The following is a 26,870-nucleotide window of genomic DNA, read 5'->3' as shown; positions in this document are numbered from 1 at the left end:
ATCTAAATGTGTCTCACCATGGAAACAGCCTTCTGTCTCCGCCGGCGGGTGTTGGTTTCAGCGGCCATACTGACTTCAACCTCGTTTCTCAGTCCATGCAGCTCTGCCCTGCTCCACATTCTCACACTTGAATACATTTCATTCGAACATCTTGTCATTGCTTCAGTTTGACTCAATAAAAGTCCATATAGAAGTACAACTGCTGCAGCTAACAGTAACATTGTCGATCATTGACTTGCCTGTGTTTATGTTTGCCTACCTAATCTAAGTTGTATATTCACTTTCATTCACAAAGTTCATAAAGTCAGAAGGGAGTCTGAATCTGTTTCTTCTTTTACAGATTGTAATAAACATGTGAACTGCTCTAATGCAAAAACCACTGTCACCTTCTATCCTGTTCATACAACTCAAACAATTCACAACACAGTTAAGTTCGGACATTTTATACAAAAGTTTGACTGTTATCTCCACGTTCAGATTGCTGTTGAGGCATATCCATACAAGTTCATTAAGTTGTATAAGTCAATAGACAGAATGGCCAACATTACTGTTAAAGAGAGAGAGTCATTGTGGCAGGTTGCAGCTTTTCTTTAGTCAGATTCAGGTCATTAACTAACTCAACAAAGCAAATGATTGTGCACGTTGACTACATCAGAAGCTCTTTCTTTCCTCCACTAAAGGTGAATTGAAATGACGGCATGGTCAGTGTATTTTTGTCCAACACTAGAGGGTGCACTCTTACTACGACATCCTTTGCTAGTTCATGTCATTTACAGTAATCCCACATTACTGTAGACTCTGTCTCAGGTTCTTGGATCTTTTTAGTTTTCAGATTTCTCGTTTATGTAATGATTATGATTTTTACAGTGGGAGGGAATAAAACAAACTAAACGTGAAGATGCAGAGGACGTAATTGAACCCTGAGTTAGGGGAGAATGATTTCTGATCAAAGGAAAAAGTTGTTTATGTATGTAAATCTGGAAAATCCTAAATCAAACACAAAGTTAAACACTTCAAATGTGCATGTTACAAATGGGCTCATTTGTAACTGGACTAGACAGAGCGTGGGCAGGTGTGACTCAAGATTTCAGTTGTTTAGTCAGAGTAGTTTGTGTGTCAGTGGATATACATATGTGTATGTTTTTAATGATATGATCATCCGCTGACGTCATCCAACCCCAAATATAAATCACGTCTTTAGATGTGAAGACACGTCTTTTTGCTTTGCTTGTTATTTATTATGACAACATGATGATTCTTGTCCTGAAGGACGCCTTAAAGTAGGTCAGGACCAGGCTCATAGGTAATTGTAATTCAGACTGGTAGAAACATGATGAATGTACTTTGTTGTTTTGACAGTTCTCAAGTGTGCTACTGCAGAAACATCCCCCTGAATGTTTTCTTCAGGCTTCTTTTGACAGGTGCACTAAAAGTGAAATTACCACTGGACTCATTAGGGTTGAAGAAAAATTTGTTGCCATGGGCTCATTTTCTCTTTGACTCTTTGTATTTTCATAATGAAGTCAGTTATGTTTAGGTGTCATGTACATCGTTGTGTTCTGCAGCACAGAAAAACATACTATTGACATGAAAACAAGGGTGTATAGGCTGCTTGTTCCATGTTTTGACTGTGGTTTCTTCCTAAAACAGAAAACGCCTTCACTTCACGTACGTACACAGGGTGTTTGTATTGCTCATGTAGGTCAGACTAGGAAAAACTGGTTCATGTGGTAGGTGTGTCCGGTTAGTGTTCACTTCAGTGGTTAAAAAAAAAAAAAAACATTGAATAGAGCATAAGCTGCGAGCTGTGTGACTGTTTCTCGAGATTTACTTGATGGTTTCACACCATTCACTAATTTCCTCAATGGCGCCAGGCGTAAATGCCAGGAAATAAAGCGATGGGAAGACAACGTGGTGGATTAGATAACGAAGAAGGTGCTGTGTACAGAGCTGATGGAACCAGTGAGGACTTTCTGAAGTGCATGTGTTTCTCTGTGAAACGTCTTTGAATGAGTTATCGTGCATCTCATGCTGGTAATAATAGTGTACTATTATTTAAGAAATGAGTTTGCGTCTCATTAACACTGCCAGAGGCAAAACATGTGTGTCTAGATGTGTAGATTCCAAGACAAATACAGGATATTTATTCAGGAATACCTCGTGGGCATACAGTAGGCGGGGATGTTGTAGCTGTCAGAGTGGCCTCTCTTCCCCTCTCCCTCCCTCTTTACTTATGACTTTGCCCCTCTCTTCTCTGCCTCTTTGCTTTTTTTTTTTTGCTGAAAAGAGGAGGGGCTGTCTAAGTAATCCAATACCTGCCCAATTCATGAATGTTACTGTAACTTGCTGAACTGCCCTGACAAGTGCAGGGGTTAAAACACATTAGCAGTCCTGAGCTGACAGCTGTAGATGCATGTCTGCACAGTAGAAATTTGCTTCCAGACCAAGAGAAAGAGCAAGGAAGGAAAAGGAAGAAAAAAAAATTAAACACCGCACTTAGAAAAAGGAGGGGAAAACCTGGCACAGCTTCAAATGACTCTTTTGGAAGAATGATAGAAGTAGCTGTGGGCTCCCTGCCATCCAACATGTCGCTAGAGGAGAGCGCTGTTAGAGACATGGCTGGGAGTGAGACGGATTGCTCTGAGGCACGGGATGAGGTTGTCCTGGGGCGCATTGCCAGCTCACCTCTGGATCCATTCCCACCCAGGGACTTCAGAGGGAAGTTTAAAAAGATGCGGCATAAGAAGAGGCCCACTATTCTTGAAAGTAGGTACTTCTCTGACTGTCTGTGAGGCTGTGGTAATCGCCTATGAGAATTCTGTTGTTAATCTGGGGGAAATGGGATTTTGGAAAAGTGTGGTGCAGAGGCAATGCTGGCATTTCAGATACTACTGCCATGACTTTATGAAATGCCTCACCTCCCCATTGTATTTGTCATAGTTACCAAGGAATCCAGTGACTTGTTAATAATAGAGACAGTAGGAGAGTACGTCCATCACACCATTTTTGATATTATGTAGTTGAGGTGACCTCCTTATCTCTTTAGAAATGGGGAGCAACGACGAAACAGTAATGACTTGGAATAAATATTTAAAGATGTTAAAGAATATGTCAGGAAAAAAAATAGAAGATGGAGAAAAGAAGGGGCAGAGATTAAGAGTAAGAGGGAGTCAAGTGTTTGAGCTTGATAACCACAAAGATGGCTGAACTGGACAGACATACCTCACATTCCTAAGCTTCATCAGAGCCTGATAATGCTTTTAATAAGTGCTTAATGTGTCGGAGCCTTTGCCCACCACAAACCTGATTAAAGAAAATGTTGACAATCAATTTTGTTGTCAGCGATGTGTTTCTGATTTGTCTTTTGACACATGTTGCTTTAATTCTGAACTTGAGTGCTGCTCAAGCTGCCAATAAACAGACGAGCAAACCCGGTAATTATCCAAATATTACTGAAGTAGTTTCCTTCTTACGAAGTGACGCTGATCTTGTCCAGCCTGCCAGCACACTGTCAGTGCTTTACATCTGAATGTTTGGCAGCAGTTATGCCGACAAGACTAGATATCCAGAAATGGTGTTATTCTATCAACAACGTACTCAGAGTTAGGTCTGATTCCTTCATTATAGTCTGCTTCAAGATTTTAGAGTGCAGTTACATCAGATTTTTCTTGAGAGACACATCCATTAGACAAGTTATTACTACTTCTCAAATAATTTGGCCTGTCAGGACAGGAGAGACTTGTTGAGAATTGTTTTGGATTAGTGGTATTTTGGTAACAAGGAGGAAGAATCTGTGCCTCGTGTTTTGCTGTTTTACCGCTGTGTCTATGCAAGTTTGATAGTGTTGACACATTCTAAGCCTGAAAGTTCACAAAGTATCAGCTGCACATTAGACTCAGTGTTTAGTTTTCATATTTTGGTCTGATAAAAGTAACCAACAGTGCGGTTGGTGTCAGAGATGTCTCCATCAGTCCGCCTCTGCTTTGGCTTTTTCCTGTTTAGCCGCCTTGTTGAGTAAAAAAAAAAAAATCTACAATTATTCAACGAGGGAATTACATAACCGCTTGCCCCTCAGAGGGCCTCTTACTGGACATGTCAGGCTGACTAGATTATAACTGATGGATAAGTCGGGGAAGTAAATTGTGTTTGTACAGTGTTTGAAGAATTCATTTGGGCTTATCTCTGTTCAGTCATCAAGTGGTTTGTTGTGACCATAATAGGCCAAACAATTGCCCATAATTAGCCACATTTGCTCTGGTTCCGGCTCTGCTTATATTCCTTATCGCTGTCTGTGTTAATTTGTTGACTTGCTGGCTGCTTTAGGGTCAGGAGATGTTTGCTGATAGTGAAAGATTCTGGCAACATCTGGAAGATTTATTAACAAAAAAATATTTAGGGAAAACTTGGAAAGACTGTAGCTTTTAACTAGTCTGCTTTATCAAGGCACAAGCATGTTGAAAAACACCACAGACAAAATAATACACGTTATCAAAAATAAGTAATAACAGAAGGGAAATGCAGATTAGTGTGAAGAGTAGTAATATGATGGTGAATAAATATATCATCACCATGTGTGATAGTGTCAGCACCACTTTACTTTAAGCTCTGAAAGCTGCTTTCTTAATGTAGCAAGCTTAAAGCACGGCCACATCATGCTCTGCGCTATCGCACTATTCAACACTAATGTTTGCATTGAAGGAACAAATTTTATAATGCACATTGCACAGATCCACCTTTATTAACATAACCAGCTCTGCAAAGCATACACGTTATCAGAGGTCTGTGCTCTTCATATATTAATAAAGAAAACTCTCCCTTCCCTGGAGTGTTCATCTGTGATGGCGTGACAAAGTGAACAAGTGTGTATGACACAAACACAACCCTCACAAGTGACAAGAGCACTTTTGTACCAGGTGGTTCATGTAGTGGCATAAAAATAAAAACCACGGCACACGTCACTGCTGCGATCATACACAAACACACTGTGTTATGTTACAGTGTCCTCTATGACTACACACACACCAGATCAGCACAGAAGCAGTCAGGCAGCGCCGTCTGCCCCCCCTGAAATGTGTGTTTACCAAACACTGCAACCAGTGATGGCCTCTCCATCACAGAGTGTATTATGTAATGAAGGTCAAGTGGCTGTCGCTTGATGGACAGACAGAGTTCTGATAGGATTATGCTAAGAGCGCTGAGAGGCAGTAGAGGAAGGGGGATTGGAGCATGTGTTTTATAGTCCATATGGTTGACGACATGCATCTGCTTTTTACATTTCAAATGTTCCAAATATTGGGAGTTAATATCCAGGAAAAGCAGAAGTATAGAATGTCTCCCCAATTCCTGTTATTATACAGGCTGGAGATGTAGAAGTGTTTTATATCACAATTTCAGGATGCCTGCCAAATGTATTTTCCTAATTGATTGATTTTATTTTATGTTTTGCAGTGATGAGGGTAGGCTGCCACAGGATTGACGAGATAATAAGTGATAATATTAGTGCTTTAAAGAAAAATCATAGTATTAAACCGATAAGGTAAAAAATAGTTTAGCGACAGAAATTCATTATTTTGTAAATTATTCATTCGTGTTTTGTTTCTACACCTTTTAAAATGAGTTTGGACTGTTTTTCAGACAATATAACCAAGTTCAATATGCCACCCTGGACACTTTTCTTTATTATTTGATTTATTTGATTAATAAAGTCATTGATATGATCATAATGGCTATCTCCTGACCCTAAAATAGTCACCAAGTCATAAAATTGCAAAGTAAAACTAATATTTTTTTGTGTGTAAAAGGGTAAAAAGCCAACAGTCAGCCCCTGCTCTGAAGCAGTTAATCCTAATGTCTGCCTGCTGATCACTTTAGTATCTTCTTCTTTCCACTGCTCTCCCAGATGTTCCCTGTAATGTGTCATACTTCCCGTGTTCTCCATCTCCTCTGTCAGTGGCGGCGGCCCGTCAGATGCTCCCGGTCACGCTGAAAGACGCACAAGCCCAGCACTGTCATCATTATCAGGCCCTGCATGCAGACAAACAGTAGTTATTATTAACTGCGCTCTGCTAAGAGGATTGCTTCCTGCACTCCCAGCCTCCGCGCAGTTATTTAAAGGGAGCTTGCATTGCCGCCCACTGCCTGCCACAGCTTTAGTGAGAGAGAGAGAGAGAGAGAGAGAGAGAGAGATGTTAAGAGAGTGTGAAGGGAGGGAGAGAGAGCGAGGGCTGATAGCCAAGGACAGGACACAAGAGGAGGGATAAAGCAGTGCTAGTGTGTTTTCTCAGGGTCTCGTCAGCACAGCATTGTGTGCGTCACAGAGAGGTGACAGCAGGCGCTACCTGCTGGTCCCAGCTCAGCTGCTGCTGCTGCTGCTGCTGCTGCTGCTGCTGCTGGAGGGAAACACAACTAAAGGGGGGACACTCAACAGGAAGCTGCAGCCATGGCCAGTCAGCAGGACTCAGGCTTCTTTGAAATCAGCATCAAATCGTTGCTGAAATCGTGGAGCGGCAGTGAGTAGCAGTTTGTCTCTTGTTGATGTTTTTATACTCAGCTGACAGAGGTGACTGACCGACTGAGGCTGCAGCTCTGCTGGGAGTGTGACTCTAAAGCCTCTTTGTCCATGACGAGGATGTTGCTGTTGCTTGTTGCGGATTGAGATTTTTTTTTATTGTTCAGCACATCAGTTGCTGCAAACTTGGAAGCATCATACTGCAAAAGATTTTTTTCAGTTGTCTCATAGCAACTGCCAGGGACATAACTCCAAGTATCTAGCAAGAGTCACACAGGCACACAGCACTGTGCTACAGTTGGCATTACTCAGACTAACCTGTGTACTACAAGTTCTGCTGATGGTGATTCAGCATCTCTGCTCCTCTTTGAATTCTGGCCTTCTTTTACTTCAGTCTGTGAGTCTCTGACAGAGTCTTATAGCTCTTATTAAGTGCGAGGACGCAGTAATAGGATTAGTGGAGGTTCAGCTCGGTTGCATATTGAGCCCAGAGCTCACAGCTCCACTGCCACTTCCATACGGCCCATGATGTTGGGATTACTTTCTGCATCTGATCCATATTCTAGCACTCTGCTTTATGTGTAAAGATGTTGCATATTAAACAAACAGAAACGTGGGATATAGGCTGCAGCCAGAGCAGGAAAATGGCACGTTAGCCAATGAAACACTTGCAGTATTCAGTAGATTCCCATTTACAATTAAGGAATTTAAGCTTTTAAGTCAGCTGCATCTCTCAGGCAGCGTGGTGGTGTTTGTTTATCTATTGAATCTGAATGTAAAGAGATACCATAGAACATGCTGTCCCTGTCTACACACTGAACATTGAGCCATCTCCTGATGATGTTGCATAATCCTCAGAGTGGGTCACTTTGCTGATAAAGGCACAGGCAGTCATTGTACTGTATCAGCAGCGACCCACGACTGTGCATTTAACGTTTTCATTAAATATGTGATCTCCTAATCTCATCTATCTGCTCCCTCATACACGACATGTTACATAATGAATCACAAGATGGCAACAGAGATGATGTAGTTAGTATAAAACGGATCTAAAAACACTATGACTCCAGATGTATTGGCTACTGATATGAAAATTGATGATGTGATGTGAAAATGTGAATTTAAGTTAAGTTTTAAAGATATAAGAATTGATCAGGTGCCTGGTGCCAACAGTGTGTGTTTGCACTGTGACCACAAGGTAAACAAAGTGGAGGCCTTTTAGACACTGGTCCCTCGTAAGTTAGTGTGCCCACTGCTAATAAAAGAGTGACAACGAGCAGCACAGAAATGGCATTGTGCAGCAGCGGCGTCAGGTCTGGTATTCAAATTGCCTGAAGGCCGGTCCATCATCAGCCAATCAGAGCAGGAGCTGAGCCGAGCGGTCAAACATGTTGTTGTTCAGTTCACTTGTTTCATTTCTGTTATGAAGTTTAATTATGTGTATATTATCTTTATTTTTGTCCCATGTTTTAGCTTTGTGTAGTAAAATACTAATGCATTATTTCTGAGGAGCTAAAAATATTGTTTTGACAGGGAGTAAAATTGCAGAAGTTATACATATGTAGCTGAATTCTTTCCATTTAGCTAGAAGAGACAGATGTGATGGGTATTTTAGGGACTTAAGGGTATAAATGGCCTTAAATGCTTTCTCACAGCAGGCAGCAGTTTCCAGTGTGATGCCAGCTTGATAAAACAGGGCTGATGGTCAATAGTTTGAGACCAACATTTTAATCTGCTTTTCACAGCGGTCTGTAATCAGTCTCTCTCCACTCTCCCTAATTTTTTTTTTTTTTTTTGAGACACTCAAACAGTGAACTTGTGATAATGTAATAGTGTTAGGATGTTGTTGCTCCACTGGCTCCAGCTGTTGCGTCCTCTTTTGATAAATATTTCAGAACAAATTCAGCTTCAGCTCCATACTGCACGCAACACGGCAGCATTCCAGGAGATTTGCAGCAGTTATTTGTAGAAATGTTACCGTTTTTTTACATTTTTGTAGGTATGAATTCATAGATTAAATGTAAGCTCTAGTGACTTATTCTGTTATATTTTAATGTGGAAATGCAGTCAGTGTGTGGCACATCTGGTTCTTAACAGAGACTTTGGTTGTTTCCTTTGACCTAAAACTTTATGATCTAATCTAGCCGACTAAATGTTCCCGCTTATTACGTCACATTACGCAAACTTTTTATTAACGCCTACCTTTAGTGGAGCACCTAAGAACAGTGTCCCTTTATTCCCAGCCTGGAAGTTTGATATACATATAAATACTTTACAGGAGCGTAGGAGAGGATTAAATAGTACATTTTTTCTATTTCTAAGCCTGTCTTGCCCGCTAGTCTCTCACAGAAATGCACAGTCAATCTTTCTCACAGCAGCTGGACAGAGTGCTACCAAGGGTCTCTGTTGACACTGGAATTTTTGGTCCAGTTAAGGAGGTCAGTCATATCTAAATATCCACCCACTCTGTTCACAAACGACTGCTAAAGTGCTTGTTTACTCAGTGGTCTCTGTAGATGCATATAGGAAACTGCATTCTTTGTACATGTGTGTGTGTGTGTGTGTTTGTGTTTGTAAGAGAGACACTTGTTAGCCTGTTTGCATTGTCCTCTAGGGAGCACCACCATGCTCAGGGTGTTTCCAGCATGGCGATGATGTAATGCACACTGTGCCCGAGCTCCTTGTTTGCAGAGTCACATGTCACGTCTTCGCACAGCGCCCAGAGCAACAGAAAGGCCTTGAAATGCACACTGGTTGCTTTCTTCGCCTTTCATCATCTCCAGTTTAAGTCACAGACATGGGCGAGATGACATAAAATGTTACATAGATGTCATTTTATGTCCTTAAAATCAGATTCTGGGAGTGTTTGTCCAGACAAAAATGCATATCTAGACTCCTATCTAGAAAAAGTGCTTGAAAAAGTCTTTAATACTTTAAAAACTTGACCAAAGTGAAGTGTACCCGAAGCAGTGCCTGATCAAGAATGGTGTTTACACTCTGGTGGTCTGTACCTCGTGCTTTAGGATCACAGAGGTGGAGGAAAGGGGAGGGCTGCTCTGTCAGTATAGTGTGTACCCCGGGATAAATATAGTCACACAACTATGCCACCATAGCATGTTGGACCTCATCACTGCTGTGCCTCAGCTAAAAATTCCTGCCTGACCTTCACTCTTGGACGGCACCGGTTGGTCACAAGGCTAGAGGAAGCCATAGCAGAAGCAGCTCAGAGTGAGTGAGAGAGTCAGAGGGAGTGTGATCTCGAGATTGCGTGGTCTCCCGTACCAAACACTACTCCCACTTTTTAAAACACACCCGCCGTTGGCTCTTGTGTGCCATGGAAACTATGCCCAGCAGGACAGAGCCAGCTGACAAGCAAGACATGGACGTTGGTGGATTTTACTAGCAAAGATTTGTCTTGATTCAGGACAACCCTGGATACCTTATCCTCTTTCCCCACTATGGACGGGACGGCTGTGTGCTGGAGTAAGGCCAGTGTCATCAGCTTCATCAAGGGCCTGGGTAGGTGCCGAGTTGCTACAAGAGAGGGAAACATGTTCTGAAAGCCACACGAGATCATCACACATGCTGGGCATTCCTAAACACACTTCATGTCCTGAAAAGTTCTGGAGAAGAAGACCTGTTTACTGGTACCAAAACGTTTCTCCAGCGTCTCTTGTGCAGCTTTGTCAGAGCTGCATACTTTTACTCTACGGCCTTTGAAAATATGCTGATTGTCTTTTTGTGCTCTGCACAACAGGTGTTGATGTGTAAAATGTAATTTCCTCATTCACTTGTGTGCATTGGTTTGCAGTTTCCTTCAACTCCCTCTCAAGAGGCAATAGTTTTGAGTAAAGCAGTTTAGGCAATTCATTAGAGCTGTTTCTATCTTCTCTACTTTTGATCTGGAGACCAAAGTAGTCATTAAATGAAATTACCAGTTATCTGATTCCTCTGTTTAATACACGCTGTAGGTGTTTATCTTGTCACAACTTGAATTAAAGATGATTTTACACAGTAGTACACCTTTGATACATCTTGCACAAATATGTAGCAAGACTGACATGTATTTATGTACCATGCTTTGTCTTAGTAAGCTCTGACCAAACTGGTTTTTAAGGATTTAAAAACTGTTTGCTGAACACAAAGTATGGTTTTTGATATGCAACACTGCCAGATGTAATGCGTTCCTAACATAGGGCAGGCTGCTCGGCTGCTGGTGATGTGATTTCTGTCCAGTCATAGTTATTTATTACACACACACACACACACTTACACTCACTGAGAATGCAGTAGCTGAAGAAAATGCGGTTCTCACTGTGAGGTAGTAAGTCTCGTCTCTCCTTCCCAAAAACCTCTCTGAACATTTCACGCTTCAGGTTTGTGCGATGGGCAGTGTTGCAGTTAGGGGTTGTTGTTCAGGCTGAATAAAAATTTCACAGTCCTAATGAGATGTTTGTATGCAGTTCTTTACTATATTTAGCACTTTTGTGTCTGGGAGCAGCAAAGTGTAACACTGAGGCAAACTTTAACTCGTGTGTTAGTTTGAAGGGTTTTTATGGCCTTAGCCAAGCCATCCGTAATTAAATGTGGGCCACATTATAACACTGGCTGGAGGATGGTCACATGCACAAGATTTTTGCTTCCCTCAAAGGGCAATGACATCTTTGGTACGAAATGAAAACACCAGCTGCTGGCCATGGTGTTTTAATTTCCATATGCGCTCTGTTAACTGTAGCAGTAGGAAAGAAAGAGCAGACTCGGGGCAAGCCGGTGCCCTTTGGACAGTCTCCCTCAGGAATGTTCAACATGTTGGGAACTTTATGTCCATGTTTGGAAACTTCTCAGTAATACTCCATTCGGTGATCTCTCTTTGTAAACAGATCTGTGGTTGATCCTGTCCCACTCATTTGTGCCTGAATTGGCAATGTTTGACTTAACAAAACTGTTTCCCATCTCGTGCTTTTTGTGTCGTTTCCGCAGCCTCGCCCGTGGGGAACGGATACAGTAAACCCCCCATCCCTCCAGTCTGCTGTCCTCAGGGAGAGAAGGGTCCGCCGGCCATGATGCCCATCAGCATCGACCCAGAGAGCAAGCCGGGCGAGTACGTCCTCAAGAGCCTGTTCGCCAACTTCACCACCGTGTCAGAGCGCAAGATCCGCATCATCATGGCAGAGCCGCTGGTGAGTCGGCAGAGAGTGACAGACTGAAGGGTGGCTGCTCTTTGTGCCCTGTGTTGATTGGCTGTTGCAGTATGCCTCTTGTTAAAGATGTGTGGAGTGATTGATCCATGTGTTTTTCAGATGTTGAGGCAAAAAGGAAAAAGAACAGAGGTTTTGATATTATCAGGAGGAAGTGAGGTCATGACACTGGTGCTCTGTGACAGACTGGCCCATAAATCCTTAGTACAGGCCAGTAAATCTGTTAGATTTATTATACACTAAGTTAAAAAGCAAAGATTAGAAAGGAAAAATCTCAAAGTAAGCATCATGTCTTCCTTGTCTACTCTCCTGTTAATCATCTTGTGGCCCCTTGTGGGTGTTCCGACCCCCAGGTTGTGAACCACCATAGCAAGGTCAGACAGGAAGCCTGATAGACAGGCCTGTAATAGCTGGTTTGACAGTAATGAATTACAAACAGTGGTGGATGAAGTACTTAGATTCTTTACTGATGTAAAAGTACAAATATAACGTGTTTAAAATACTCTAGTGCAAGTAATCAAAATCCTACTTATGTAAGTATTAAATATACTTATGATATCAGTCAGTAAAAGTACTCTTTGTACATCTCTGTGTTATTACACATCACAGTATTAGATTTTTATTACAAATGCACATGTAGGCTTCTACTGTTGGAGCTGGTTTAGTGGTTTCCAACCTACAGTAGGGTTGCAAGATAAATTTGTTAAGTTATATAAGTTTAGTCCTATATAAAGTAGCTCCTAGTGTAGTAATGTATGATATTTTAACTTAAATGTTAAAGTACAAAATGGCATCGGATGGAAATGCTTAAAATACCTCAAAGTTGACCTTTTGTGCAGTACTTGTGTAAATTCTGAGATATATTCTTGTGACAACAGGCAGCCTGACTCATGCTAATGAAGCCCTTAACAGTTTAGACTTCACAGTGATGTATTAGTGTCAAGGTCTTGAATGGGAATGCACACACACACACAAAAGCAGAGATGTTAACTACCTTGTCATGTTTAATTGCTGTCGCCTGAAGGCCTGGTAGTTTTGTGTGAAGCAGCAGATCCATCAGCACAAAGAGGGAAGCAGCCTCAGGACAAAATGTTTAGCCAGCTTCGTGACGCATGCTTCAGTGTTTACGGGCTTCAGCTGAGTTTAGCGTGTGAAATGTCTCAGTCATTTCCTCTTGAATGTTATTTTCAGAGATATACAACAATTATCCTTATTATCAGTTAATCTGTTTATTATCATTTTCAGTTAATTAATCCACGAAATGACTTAAATGACATGCAACTCTTTTAAGAGTCTGTAATCACAACATGTTTGAAAACTGACAGAAACTTTAACTTGTACAGAAACGACTGATTAATTAAACAACTCATCATTCTTACACTTCAGCAGATGTGTCAATTTAACATTTGAATGGTCAGCCGTGGCCATTCACAGCCAGTCGAATTGCAGCTTTTCTCAGTTTTATATCACTGTGAACTGAATATGTCTCAGTTTTGGACTCTAGGAGACTTTTTACCTGTTATAGAGCAAACATTTAATTTAAGGTCATTTGTAGATTAATCAAATAAAGAAAATGATCATTAGTTGCAACCCTCATCACAGTTGTGAGGCCTTCATGTAGCTGTCAAATGCCTGGACAGGACAGTATTATAGGTTTGAATATTTAACTAATTGTTTCTTGTCCTCTTGCTTTATATTGTGATACTGACTAAATGGCATTTCTGGTAAATCAGATGAAGGTAAAAGCTGCCAATAAAATCTTTAAGAGACATTATGTCTGGTGGAGGCAGCTGTCATAAATAATTCTGCTGACAGACAGTCAGGCAGACAGGGATGAGCCACTGTGTGTTAATGTGGGCACCACTCAGCACCTGCTCCCAGCACCACATTCATATCTTCCAAGTGAAAGTCAACTAAAAATGACCAACTGATCCATATTACTAAGAAGAGCCTCACACTCAAACTAAAATACATTCAGCAGTCATCGGCTTTATATCCTAAGACACTGTGGAACCAAAATAGTTAATCCTTTGTTACGCTGAGGCCGCGCAACATGAAAAAGAGACTTCCAAGAACCATTGGCAAAAGTTTATGTCTTACAAAGATAAATCTCCTTGGAACCAGAACAAGAGAAAACAGAGCTAGTGCTGGCACAGATACTTTCATGATACTATTTACAATAATTTTATGTAGGTTGTGCGGGTCTGATTTATTGTCAGTGTACTTGTGGCTGCTATGGACAGGCAGTCTCCAGTTTTAGGGACTGTGATTTATAGGTAGCAGTTAGTCAGCAGCCTCGGCCTGCAGGGAAGTGTTAATTACCACAGGGAGTGTGTGCTACCCCTGGTTTTAGTGTAACTCCCTCCAGGGAACTGCAGGGAGGATATGTCTCTTTGTTTTTCCTCTCAGTGGAGAACTGGCTCGGTAATTTGTTTTGGTGCTGCCATGTAGGTATGGGCATACAGATGTCCCTCCTGTCCGTCCTCATCATTCAGATGAATTTGTTTCATTGAATGCAACATGTTGGGTGATCTGCTGTCAGTATTAATTAATTAAATGTGTACTCAAAGGGTAAATTAAGAACAAATGCATGATATCTAAGTTGCAGAAAATTGTTAAGTAAATCTGTTTGAATCCATTTGCTGCATTAGCCTGCAACAAAGAATAGTAAAAATCTTTTAAAGCCCGACAGAGCAAGAGGCATCGACTTTTCTGTCATTGTAGCAGAGATGGACTCCTCAGGTGCAAGCATTTGTCCAAAAACTAAAAGGTTCATCAGAGCATGGCGCTTAGCTGGCATTACCGATGCAAAAGAGAGAGAGAACAAACGTTCTCATCAGCCCACGCAACATCAATGTCAGACCCATCAGACACTTAGCTATTTCGGATTAATCATCAAGTAAGTGATGTCCTGTGCCCAACGAGGCAGCAGAGGGGCGTATCTGGCAGAGCAGAGTGGCAAAAAGGTAGACGACAGCAGATGCTTTGATTTGTGTGAGGACAGATTAGGTGGTAATTGTGGGGTAAGTGTGGATACAAACATTCTCCTATTACTTCTGTGTGTGTTTTTGATACATCAGTTTGATGATACATCAGGCCAGTGCTGTGTGTCGAAGCGTTCCCAGCTGAATCTGCGTTAAATATCTTTCAAAGCTGAAACCTTTAAATCTTGATTTACCAGATGATTACACAATAAGTTTTCCTGCAAGCTGTTTCATTTACACACATTTATAAAAACCAGACAGCACTTTATAAAGTTTGATATATTCCATTGCAGCTTCGTAGCCAGTTCATAAACACTTTGTGTTTGTTGGTTATCATGTGTGACTATTTAAGACTGACTCAGACTTTCATTAGTGGCAGAACGTGTGAGTAAAATTCTTTGGAAAACATTTTAAAGTCGGTGTAAAAGCAATTCCGAGATTTCTTTCAAAACACATTAAATATGTTGGAAAATAGTTGCTGAAAACACATGTAAACGATATATCACTGAAATGTGGAGTTAGAGATTAAAACAGTTTCAGTTCAGGATTTTGTGGGCGGTCCTTAAAGGGTGGCTCGATGACACGCTGAGGCCACCCTGAGCATACCCCTGCACCCCTAGCAGAGATATTAATTCATCTCACTCAAAGTTAGTTCAAAGTTAGTCATGTCATTTTCTGAACTCATCCAACATGTTTCGCCCCCACAGTCCTGGAGCTGAGAATTCATTTTTACCAGATTTTGACACCTGATTTCATAAACTTGTTGATATTTTTAATGATTCAAATTTGGCTGAGTGGGTTAATAACACTTTCTTCTTTGGTCTGACAAACTCAGAACACATATGCTTACTTTACAGAGACTTCAACAACAATTTACTGTAAACTTGTGATAATTTCGAATCAAAATTGCAAAAATTAAGTTGACAAGCTAATGTTTTATTCATGCCACAACATAGTTCCAATGAACTCAGGAAGGCAACATTTAATATCGACATGCTTCTCTGAAATGATATTCAGAAGTCTAGTAACCATCTACAAGACTGTTCTTGTAGGAAAAGACTGTGTTCAACCCAACCCCCCCACCGCGAAGGCCTTTATCTCAGATGATAGAAGACTGTAATAATGGGAGCTGTCATGAATGTCCCATCTCTAATATCTGACCCTGCCTGCTCCTGCCTGGCGTCAGACTGATTGATGGCTCTCTCATTAGCTGAGCTGTAATGAGTCTCTGTTTCAAAAATACTCCACACGCTTTTCCAACAGAAGAGAGTACAGAGTTATGAGCTTTAGAGAACTTTGCTACATAATAAAACCTGCAAGTGTTGTAAAATGACTTTTTTTCTGTTTTTCAGGAGAAGCCGTTAACAAAGTCACTGCAGAGGGGAGAAGATCCTCAGTTTGACCAAGTAAGTTGTGTAAAATGCTGAATGTTAGAGGCTGTTGGCTGAAGAAAGTGATGCATTGAACTGATACTTACTGTATTCATTTCACCAGCATGATATGTTATGGTTGTATTTTTAATCCCACTATGTTTTACACTATAACCTGTGAGCATTTATATAAAAGACAAACATTTTACTGTTTTGCTTCTCCCTATGAGCACCTAGGCAAGTCAGTTTATACGTCTTAAATGCTGCTCTAGTACGATGCACTGTAACTTGAAAGAGCTGCTGGGTGAAAGCCCTGCTCACATCCCATAAAGGTCTTTCACATCCAGTCAAGGGCAGGAGTGTTTACCTTGAGAGCTGGCACTGGCTCTGTGCTAGGTGTGTCCAGCAGGTCTGTGGCTGTGTAGAGAAGGCCCTTTCACAGCCACAGGGGTGTGTTTGTGCTGCTGCGTGAGGCCATTCAGTAGCCACACAGAGCCAGGATTCTTCTCCAGCCTTGTGCTGAATGAAGGGCTCGCTGTGTTCCCCCGGCCCGACCAGACTCTCCTCCCTTCCTGTGTGCCCAGCCCATCCCACCCGTTCCTTCCTTTTTCCCTCTCCCTCCCCCTCAAGACTGAGGGAGGCTGCCCCATGGGCACCTTGACTCTGCATAGTCCCCATGAGGACCAGCTTAACCTTCAGTCTAAACCCTCTCCTGTAATGTAGCTTTGGATTCAACTTCCTCGTTTCATTTCTTTTCATTATTCAAATGTAGGACATATAATAAAATGTTCACGAATGAATCATCTTGTTTTGATTTGTACTTTATAATTGCTGTGCAAATAAACAAAGGAAATTCTGATTGCTATCTCTCACTTTGGTATGTTAACTGGCTGCCAAACACAAACATGCATTAGCAGCGACGTATGTCTTGTTCTTGTTCCAGTTGATAAGCACCATGAGCTCTTTGGCTGAGTACTGTCTCCCCTCCATCCTGCGCACTCTGTTTGACTGGTACAAAAGACAAAATGGACTAGAGGAGGAGCTGCACGAGTACCGGCCAAGAGCCAACACCAAGTCCAAAAAGTGAGAACTGTGTCACCTGTGCAATGTGTGAAAAAACAAAAACAATGGTGTACTGTACTATTGTTGCAAACCTGATGCTCTTGTTTCTCCTCTCTAACAGCGATGAGCAGCAGAGGGATTATCTACTTGAAAGGAGGGATTTGGCCATTGACTTCATCTTCTCTCTTGTACTCATTGAAGTTTTGAAACAGGTGTCTTGACTCAACTCTGTACACAAAAGCTCCCTCAGTTTATTTTTATTATTTTAGGATATAAATCTCCCTCGCGTAGAGCTGTAATGATTTGCTGCTGCAGAGAAACTTATTATGACTGGTGCTTTGTGGAAATGTTGTTTTTGAACATTCTCACGTCTCCTGATTCTTAACTAGATGCCGCTCCACCCAGTCCTTGACAGCTTGGTCAGTGAAGTCATTAACTTATCCTTTAAGCACTTTAGATACAAAGAGGGGTAAGCGCTTGTTTTTTTTCCACCACTGTTCCTTTTTTTTCTTTCATGGTTGAACATTTCTCTAAGGTTTGTTTTTCTTTGTTTCCTGCAGGTATCATGGTCCTAACACTGGCAACATGCACACTGTAGCAGACCTCTATGCTGAAATCATAGGAGTATTAGCCCAGTCCAAGTAAGTAGCAAATACACAACTATTATTACATAATATACAATACATTGTTTTTCTGTCTCCATCTTCAATTTCTGCTCTGTTGTGGTTTTTGGTGTCATGCCACATTACGGTGTGTTATCATTCCTAATGCCTGCCAGTAAAACATCTCCCAGTTCAAGAGGCTGGAACGTACTGTAGGGACGACGCACTTTTGGACAGGCCCCCTTCACACCAAACTAGGACTGGAAATTGATGTCTGTTTATTTGAAGTTTTCAGATCATTGCTGCAAGGCACAAACCCTTAAGATAGAGATATGGTTGGTGAGCACACTGCATACCTCCTTTCAAAAGTGCCCTCTGCTTAATTTCCTGCAGATACTTCACCGAGAGGATTTTTACTTTTTTTTCCTCTGAGGTCAAGAATGTTACCGTAAACTGAAATTATTCAGATATAATTCATGGTTATATTTGGAGTATCTTCAGAGAGATTGAGGCTGTTTGAAATACCTTTAGCTGTGGTTTCTCAGTCACTGTTTGTGTCTGTAGAAATAATAAACAATTTGTCCTCCCAAGTTGTAGAAACAGCTGTATTCGGTGGTTGGAGTAGCAGCCACCAATGAAGAGGTTAAGAGATGCTCATATGAGCTCCATGATGAATTATCTTCTAAATTTAGACAAGCTGAAGAATCTCATCTCTGGTTCAATTTGGGCAAGGGATCAGGTGCTAGATGAGGAGTTTATCTTGGGGCACAGACTCGCAGTCTACACTTTGAGGGTAAGATGAGGGGATGATATTTTTGGGAGGCGTGCTCTCTGATTATTGTCACTATATTCTCTCTGCGTCATGACTCCATGTCGGGGGGACTTTTTTTGTGGAAGTGCTGATTTGGGATTTGTCTGTCTGAACTACTGTATGCAGGCGTTTCTTTATATAGAATCTCATTTAGTTTTTTTTTCTCTCTCTCTCTCTCTCTCAGGTTTCCTGCTGTGAAGAAGAAGTTTATGACTGAGCTAAAGGAGCTGCGGCAGAAAGAGCAGAGTCCATATGTAGTGCAGAGTACCATTAGCCTCATCATGGGGGTCAAGTTCTTCCGCATTAAGATGTATCCCGTCGAGGATTTCGAAGCCTCTTTTCAGTTCATGCAGGTACAACAGACATCTTTAGACTCTGCTACAGTTTAAACTGATTATATGTTAGAAGACATACATTCAGACTCATGTATTGACTGTTTAGATGTTTGTTAAACCATGATATAGGCACCACTGTGTAGAAATGACCAAATATTCTCAAGACTATCAGGATTTGTTGTCCTTTCACCTTGACTGTGTTTCCTAATTAGCTTTGGCATGCAGTTTGTGGATTACATTCAGTTTTGACCATACAGTATCAAGTCTGTTTATCTCTTGGGTAAATCTTTTCACTCTCTACATGTATAGTAGATTTAAAGTGAACTTTTTAATGCGTGTTAAACTATATACGACTCTCTTTTTTACAGGAGTGTGCCCAATATTTCCTGGAAGTCAAGGACAAGGACATTAAGCACGCCTTGGCTGGTCTCTTTGTTGAAATTTTGGTTCCTGTTGCAGCAGTAAGTTTCTTTTCTCCAGTACGTGTTGCATTACATTAAATGCTTAATTTACAAAGAGAGGAGTACTATTTGTTTATGATGTTGTCCTAGGCGGTGAAGAACGAGGTGAACGTACCCTGCCTGAGGAACTTTGTGGACAGCTTGTACGAGACAACCCTGGACTTGTCCTCCAGGAAGAAGCACTCACTGGTTAGAAAACAAACTGACACTGATTGTTGGCCCTGTTTGTTTTTGTACATCCATTTTCACTTTGACACCCACTGCATGCTTAGATTGCCTGGATGCCTGTGGTCTCTGTGAATCCTCAAAGCATTTCAAGGTCACCCTTGTGTAATGCTCTCTTGCAACGTCATTGTCCACGCTAGAAATAATTTATGAAGACCGGCTGCCTCTTCAAAGCATAAAAAAGCGAGCATGAAAGCAGTGCAGTATACAGACATGTATGCAATGCCCATTCCCTCTAAACGGTCTTCAAAAAAGCATGTAACCACAGCAGTTCACAGTGAAATGTAAAAGACCACAGCCCTTATGGAACGGTGGTTTGCTCTTACAGAAGGTCTGCATTCCCCTGAGGCAGCGGTCCTGGCTGAAAGCCACATTTTATGAGCAATGCATTATCAGCAAAAAGTCTAACAAAACGAGAAAACCTCATTATGTCTTCAAAAGAAAATTGCTTTGCATCTTAAATTGCACTTGTGCGGATACGGTTCAGAGATAATTCCTTAAAGTAACCACTCAAAGAACAACCTCAAATATTAAATGTGGAAACTAAACCCATTTTTAAGTCAGTGTGAAGCTATTGTAACAATGCCGTATATGACAAAGAAGATTTAAACACAAACTGTTCTCTGCTCAGGCTTTTTACCCGTTGGTGACGTGCCTGCTGTGTGTCAGCCAGAAACAGTTCTTCCTCAACAGATGGCACGTCTTCCTCAACAACTGCCTCTCAAATCTGAAGGTAAATCAGCAGCTGTTTATTCAGAGCACAGGTGTCTTTGTTTAGGACTAAGAAGTGTTAGAAGTGTGTTAATCTACATTATTATTTGGTATTTGATCACATGCATTACATAATAATAGTGTACTGAATCAACCAGTCTCGCCAGCCTTGAATCTGTTATATAAGTGTTATGTAATTACGGTCATCAACTTTAATTTTTTGTTATTGTATCATAACCGACTATAAACTGTCGCTTTCAGGCTGTAGCTTGTTGCAAAGTGATTTTATGACTGACTGTCTTTTATATTGTAATTTCATCACAGAGCCGAGACCCTAAAATGGCTCGTGTTGCGTTGGAGTCCTTGTATCGACTGTTGTGGGTCTACATGATCAGAATCAAGTGTGAGAGCAACACAGCAACACAGGGGTAAATATCTTGTAACTGTTTGTGTAACGTGGTGAGGCTACCAAAGAGGTAGATGTGTGTGGATTGCATTCTCAGTTGTTTTCGTCAGATTTCAGCTTGGCATGAATGAGAATTTTATTCTTTTTATAGTGATTTTATGCAGCAGTAAATAACTGTGAGGGGGCGATGAAGGTCATGGGCTTATACACATTTTCTGGTACTAAAAAGATTTGGGAAAATATTTCTGGATTTTTGAAAAGAACAAAAAGATTTAAGAAGCATTTTTACGCCAAATCCTCCACCCTTGTTACTGATTTCATTGCTGTTTGGGGAAAGAGGAATGCTCTGTTTTATTATGTACATGCGAAGGAGGGCAGACCTGGGGGCAGGCCTACACCAGATTGTCATTGCCGGTGGCCCACGGGTCTATCAGCAGCTTACAGACGTTATTATGAGCCTGAGCCCACATGAGAAATCCCAAACAGGTCAAGCCAGACGTGTTAATTAGGCCCAAAATAAACTTGTCCTGAAAATAAAACTCCTTTTAAAGCAATGGGAGTACTGTGCAAAACAATTTGTTCTGTGTAATTTTACACAGCTTTTAAAATGTTTAAAATGTCAGAGGTATCCTCATAACGTGTTCTCCTCTTTCTACAGTCGTCTCAACACCATTATAACAACGCTTTTCCCCAAAGGATCCCGCAGTGTGGTACCGAGAGACATGCCTCTCAATATCTTTGTGAAAATCATCCAGTTTATTGCACAGGTGCTTTACTAATGAAGTTTTATATAACTTTATTGAAACCAATATGTATTATCTCATTAAAATTTGTATTAAACACATTTTTTTCCTTTTATTTCATTACAGGAACGACTTGATTTTGCCATGAAAGAGATTATCTTTGACCTTCTTTGTGTCGGAAAACCCACAAAAGCCTTTAGTCTTAATCCAGAGGTACACATTCAACATTCACTTATATCATGTGTTTATTGAAAAGCTATAATAACTGTAGCTGTAATAAATCCTGTTGCTAGGTAACTCCCAGTTACTGAAGTAACTGCTGGTACAATTGATTTTTTTTTTTTTCTGCTGAAGTGTTGTTTCAATGTCATGATGTTTCCCAGCAAGACTAACAATGCAACAATGGAAACTGATAGCAACCCGGTGAACTTGACTTTTATTTTTTTCGTGCAGAGAATGAATATTGGTCTGAGAGCATTCCTGGTCATAGCCGATAAACTGCAGCAGAAGGACGGCGAGCCTCCCATGCCTAACACTGGTTGCACTTTACCCTCTGGACATACACTCCGAGTGAAGAAGACATACCTGAGCAAAACGCTGACAGATGACGAGGCCAAAGTCATTGGTGAGAGACACTGTGGTCATGGATGTTAGATCAGAATTAGATGGACATCAGGACATAATTAACAGTTTTTCCTCTGTCATCTTCTCCAGGGATGTCGCAATATTATTTTCATGTGAGGAAGGCTATTGACAATATCCTCAGACACTTGGATAAGGAGGTGGGACGCTGCATGATGATGACTAATGCTCAGATGTTGAACAAAGAGCCAGAAGACATGATCACGTAAGCACACACATCGCTTTGTCATTACTAACGACCAAAACCTTTCAAGTTGGCAAAACTCCAAAGTGACTCAGCAGTGTGTTTAATGGCTGATGAAAGTTGATCACAGCCCAACACATTGAAAGTGTTTTTCTGCAGTTAAACTTTAAATCTGCCCTTTTCAGAGGTGAAAGGAAGCCCAAGATTGACTTGTTCAGGACGTGCGTCGCTGCCATTCCCCGCATCCTGCCTGATGGGATGTCCAAGCCAGAGCTCATAGACCTGCTCTCACGGTGAGTCGCCTCTGTTGGTTAAAGCCCCTTCATGAGGCAGACATAACACTGACGGCACACTCTCTGACTGTCTGAAAAGATAAGAAACTGGAGATCTAATCAAGTTAAATCATGTTTGTTTGGAGAAACAATCTTGTATCATGCAGGGTAAAAACTTCCTGCTACTCCAGTTTGCATGTCCAGCCTAGTTTTTTATTCTTTACATCCAACTGTTATGCTATTTTCTTAAGCTACAGTATGTATGAAAACAAAATATCAATTTTTCTATGTTTGAAGACTCAGACTGTCTGATAGAAATTGCACTTTTAGCCAATAAACCGCACTGTAGTTTCAGTTCTGATCAGCACTTTTCAGTTAATTTTCTTACACTTAAGGATTATTTCAGTTGTGAGGCAACTGGATGCTTGGCAGCTTATCTTATTTTCTCCAGCAAGCAGATTTAAGGTGCCTAAATTAACTGACAAAGTGCTTTTGTATCAGATGAGACAGACGAGATTTGTGCACTGTTAAAATCCTGCCTGGAAGGTAATCTTCAGGCTGAATTGGTCCAAAATGAAAACTAATCATTGGCAGTAGATCAGGGACTCAGTGAAGACACCTGTTTCATTATTGTTTTCCTTCGTCTTGTTTGTCAGATTGACAATCCACATGGATGACGAGCTGCGACTCATAGCCCAGAATTCCTTGCAAAGTCTGCTGGTGGATTTCTCCGACTGGCGTGACGACGTCCTGTTTGGATTCACTAACTTCCTGTTACGTGAGGTCCAAGACACTCACCAGGGACTGTTAGACACATCCCTCAAATTACTGCTGCAACTGCTCACACAGTGGAAACTAACCTTGGCTACCCCGGGGAAGAGCTATGACACCGCAAAAGTACACACTGCAGAGGTACACGCCTTTGTGTCAATTATGATCAATTATTGTGCCTTTAATTACAGTTTGACTCATCCGTGTTTTGGTTCTGCTATCTCCCCTTCTGAATTCTCCTGCTAACACTTGTGGTGACTTGTAGAAAGAGATTATTACATGTTTTTACCTTAGAATGAGATTCTACAGACACTGCAGTATGTCACTAACAAATACACACAGATCCTTGAATCATGTAACCAAGCTTTCATTTTATTTTCAGCTGCTGCAGACCAGCTCAAGTCTCAAGATACCTGCAGAGCGTGGTCCTCACTCCACGGTGCTGCATGCTGTGGAGGGACTGGTGCTCGTGCTGCTCTGCTCCTGTCAGCTGAGCACACGCAAACTCGCCATCGCCATCCTCAAAGAGATACGGAGTCTCTTTATGACCATTGGACAGACTGAGGTAAAACTGGACAAAGTTAAAGAGGTGACAGGAAAGTTTGATGATGAAGTGTTACAGACTCTGATGTTACCCTTTGTCACATGCAGGATGATGACAAACCGATGATAGAGATTATGGACCAGCTCAGCCCAGTAATCCTGGAAAGTTTTGTCAACGTTGCTGTCTCTGACACCGTGAGTTGTTGGAAACTTATGTGTGATTCAGTCTCAATCAGGACGTGTCTGGAGTTGTATTAATTTCATGTGATATTTCATCATGTTCATCAGGTGTCATTTAAATATCACAAAACAGTAAATCCTTTCTACGTTGACTCTAGGACAGGAGCTCGATTTAGTTTATGTAAAAACTGAACAAACAGCTGGAACTGAGCAGCTGTTGGCCCTTTGACTGTCATTTGTGTATTATGTAATCATCAAGCTGCCAACATGAGCTACAAATATAGATTTATTGAGAATGGAATAGAGGAAATGTCCTTGTACGCAATATTAAATAGTTTTTCTAAATATACATCTTACATTTTGCTTAATAACCACCCTATTTATATTCAAAGAGTTATTCTCAAACATAAAGATGAATGGTGAGATGGCAGAAATGTTGCTAATCTGATCCAATCATGACCCCTGACCTCTGCCCCCACTGTGCCACTTGCTGGTTCGCAGGCCGCCCTGCCAGCTGGCCATCACATGGACCTTCAGTGGCTCGTGGAGTGGAACGCGCTGCTCGTCAACAGTCATTATGACATTAGGAGCCCGTCACACGTGTGGATCTTTGCCCAGTCTGTGAAAGATCCCTGGGTGCTGTGTGTGTACAGCCTCCTTCGACAGGACAACCTGCCCAAACACTGCCCCACGGCTCTCAGCTATGCCTGGCCCTACGCTTTCACTCGAATGCAGATGCTCATGCCCCTTGTAGACCCAAAGTAAGTATCCTCAAAGACTGAGACCATGAAACTCTTCTTCTATTTTCTCTACATCTGTACTTAGCACTCCTTTTTTAAGTACAGACGGCTGACGCCAGTTCCTCATTGCGTTTGAAAAAGGAGATTCCATGTTAAAAACAGCTCAGATAAAAATAAGGATCTTATTTTATTTCTGTATGATTCAACAGCAACCCAGTGTATGCGAAGAAGACCAGCACGTCTGGAAGCGGGGACAATTACGTAACACTGTGGAGAAACTACCTGATCCTTTGCTTTGGGGTGGCCAAGCCCAGTATCATGAGCCCCGGCCATCTGAGAGCATCGACACCTGAGATCTCGGCCGCCACGCCTGACAGCAGTGTCAGCTACGATAACAAGGTAGCTGCCTCCCCACCCTCTGGCCTTATTAATTCCCTCAGTGCTTTGTCTCTCCAGGATCAGGTGTTCATACGGAGCTTGTTGACATTCAAACTCGAGGCATTAAATTACACAGCAGCTACCTTACATGAATGGAACAGGAAGCTGATATATTCTCAACTGTACAGGCACTTATCTCAATGCAGCCCTGTGTAATTAGTGGTGTTCAAGCAGCGTTAGAGGTTTATTTGTCTGACTGAACCATCGGTGTTTGATGTTTTCAGGTTATCGGGAGTCCATCTGTGGCCTGGCTTCTGAAGCAGTTGGTTCCACTGATGAGGGCAGAGAGCATCGAGTTGACAGAGTCATTAGTTCTGGGATTTGGTCGCACCAATTCACTTGTGTTCAGGTATATCAAAGAATGATGTTGCAGATGTTTTAATGTGGAGAATTTTGCCCTAACAAACCAATTTCAGTTCAAATCTGATGATTTGTTTTCTTATGCGATTGACTCGTTGGTTTCAAAGCAGCACAGCATCGTAATATTTTAGCTGCCGTGTGTAGCTGTAGTGTTATTGTTTGTCTTTTTTAATGGGACGCGACCAGCCAAATGAAAGTTGGTGCTCAATCCATTATTTTCTCTGTAGTTAAAGTGCATGTTGACCTGCATTTGTGTGGATTAAAAATAAAGATAAACAGGGGATTATAGCTGAGTGGTGCCTTGTTGCCATTTACAGCCACATCCAAATTGTTCTCTAAAAATCAGATTTTAGCTCAAAACAAAAATAGACTTACTACAGTTTAATCTTGTCCTTTTAACCGAATGTTTACAGTATTCTTTTTTAATTATTAAGTATTTTACATTTTACCTCACGATGACCTGTTTTTATTTTCACCGTCTGCACACAGAGAACTCGTGGAAGAGCTGCATCCTCTTATGAAAGAAGCGTTAGAAAGAAGACCTGAGGTTGGTGAAATGTTTTCACAGCACAATACAAACACAATATTTACCGTTGGATTTAATTGGTTGACAAATTAAATAGTGGGCTGTCATGGTAGCAGAAAGCTGGCGTGTACAGTTTTAGAAAATCTCGGTTGCTAAATATAAATTCATGATACTTTCACCAGGTATTCTGTCATTAAGGATGTTTCTTTATGATCTTTCACAGAACAAGAAGCGACGTGAACGACGAGACCTGCTGAGACTGCAGCTGCTGCGGATCTTTGAGCTTCTGGCTGATGCAGGTGTCATCAGTGACAGGTTAGTATGGCACCGTTTGACACATTACAGCCCCACATTGCACAGTGTCACACTCACAGTGCACTTGACAAGAACATAAGTCACAAAACAGAGTCATCATAATATGCTTGACACAAAACTGCATATAATTAATTGCTGTAGTACGATTTGCGCCTTGACAGGTCGAAAAAGTAAATGAAATATTGCTGTTACTGTTTTGGTTTGGGATTTCTTTTTATTGAACACCTCCCTGTTTTCTCTGTGATCCTGAAGTACAAACGGAGCTCTGGAACGTGACACCCTCGCTCTGGGCGCTCTGTTCCTGGAGTATGTGGATCTAACCCGGATGCTCCTGGAAGCTGAGAATGACAAAGACGCCGAGATCCTCAAGGACATCCGAGCTCACTTCAGTGCCATGGTGGCCAACCTCATCCAATGTGTACCAGGTACTCAGAAGAGATTCAGCCTGGGAGTTCTCTCTTGTCAGGCCAGTAACTAACAATG

The 26,870-nt window shown here is 41.5% G+C and overlaps 1 protein-coding gene across 3 annotated transcripts in view; it reads left to right on the top strand.

The window, feature by feature from the left end:
• Positions 1-2,377: 2,377 nt before the first annotated feature.
• Positions 2,378-26,870, top strand: part of frya (furry homolog a (Drosophila)) — a 45,426-nt gene continuing 20,933 nt past the window's right edge. Inside the window, exons 1-26 of one of the 3 annotated variants that reach the window (XM_019259378.2) lie at positions 2,378-2,766; positions 11,489-11,688; positions 16,043-16,096; positions 17,004-17,143; positions 17,244-17,334; positions 17,512-17,591; positions 17,683-17,763; positions 18,720-18,888; positions 19,239-19,331; positions 19,422-19,520; positions 20,188-20,289; positions 20,592-20,695; positions 21,332-21,440; positions 21,543-21,629; positions 21,870-22,041; positions 22,131-22,263; positions 22,428-22,535; positions 23,171-23,426; positions 23,668-23,850; positions 23,937-24,023; positions 24,510-24,769; positions 24,958-25,147; positions 25,411-25,535; positions 26,036-26,093; positions 26,296-26,387; positions 26,640-26,812. In XM_019259378.2, the coding sequence (XP_019114923.2) occupies positions 2,550-2,766; positions 11,489-11,688; positions 16,043-16,096; positions 17,004-17,143; positions 17,244-17,334; positions 17,512-17,591; positions 17,683-17,763; positions 18,720-18,888; positions 19,239-19,331; positions 19,422-19,520; positions 20,188-20,289; positions 20,592-20,695; positions 21,332-21,440; positions 21,543-21,629; positions 21,870-22,041; positions 22,131-22,263; positions 22,428-22,535; positions 23,171-23,426; positions 23,668-23,850; positions 23,937-24,023; positions 24,510-24,769; positions 24,958-25,147; positions 25,411-25,535; positions 26,036-26,093; positions 26,296-26,387; positions 26,640-26,812 (3,463 nt within the window). In that variant the 5' untranslated portion in view covers positions 2,378-2,549. Of the gene's footprint in view, positions 2,767-6,200; positions 6,510-11,488; positions 11,689-16,042; positions 16,097-17,003; positions 17,144-17,243; positions 17,335-17,511; positions 17,592-17,682; positions 17,764-18,719; positions 18,889-19,238; positions 19,332-19,421; positions 19,521-20,187; positions 20,290-20,591; positions 20,696-21,331; positions 21,441-21,542; positions 21,630-21,869; positions 22,042-22,130; positions 22,264-22,427; positions 22,536-23,170; positions 23,427-23,667; positions 23,851-23,936; positions 24,024-24,509; positions 24,770-24,957; positions 25,148-25,410; positions 25,536-26,035; positions 26,094-26,295; positions 26,388-26,639; positions 26,813-26,870 lie in introns of those variants that run through there. The other 2 variants (XM_019259379.2, XM_010736354.3) reach the window with 2 other exon arrangements.

Source organism: Larimichthys crocea, chromosome VII (genome assembly GCF_000972845.2).
Source record: "Larimichthys crocea isolate SSNF chromosome VII, L_crocea_2.0, whole genome shotgun sequence".
NCBI classification, from domain to species: Eukaryota; Metazoa; Chordata; class Actinopteri; family Sciaenidae; genus Larimichthys; species Larimichthys crocea.
The sequence above is the reverse complement of the archived record's forward strand: the minus strand, read 5'-3'. Positions and strand labels throughout refer to the sequence as shown.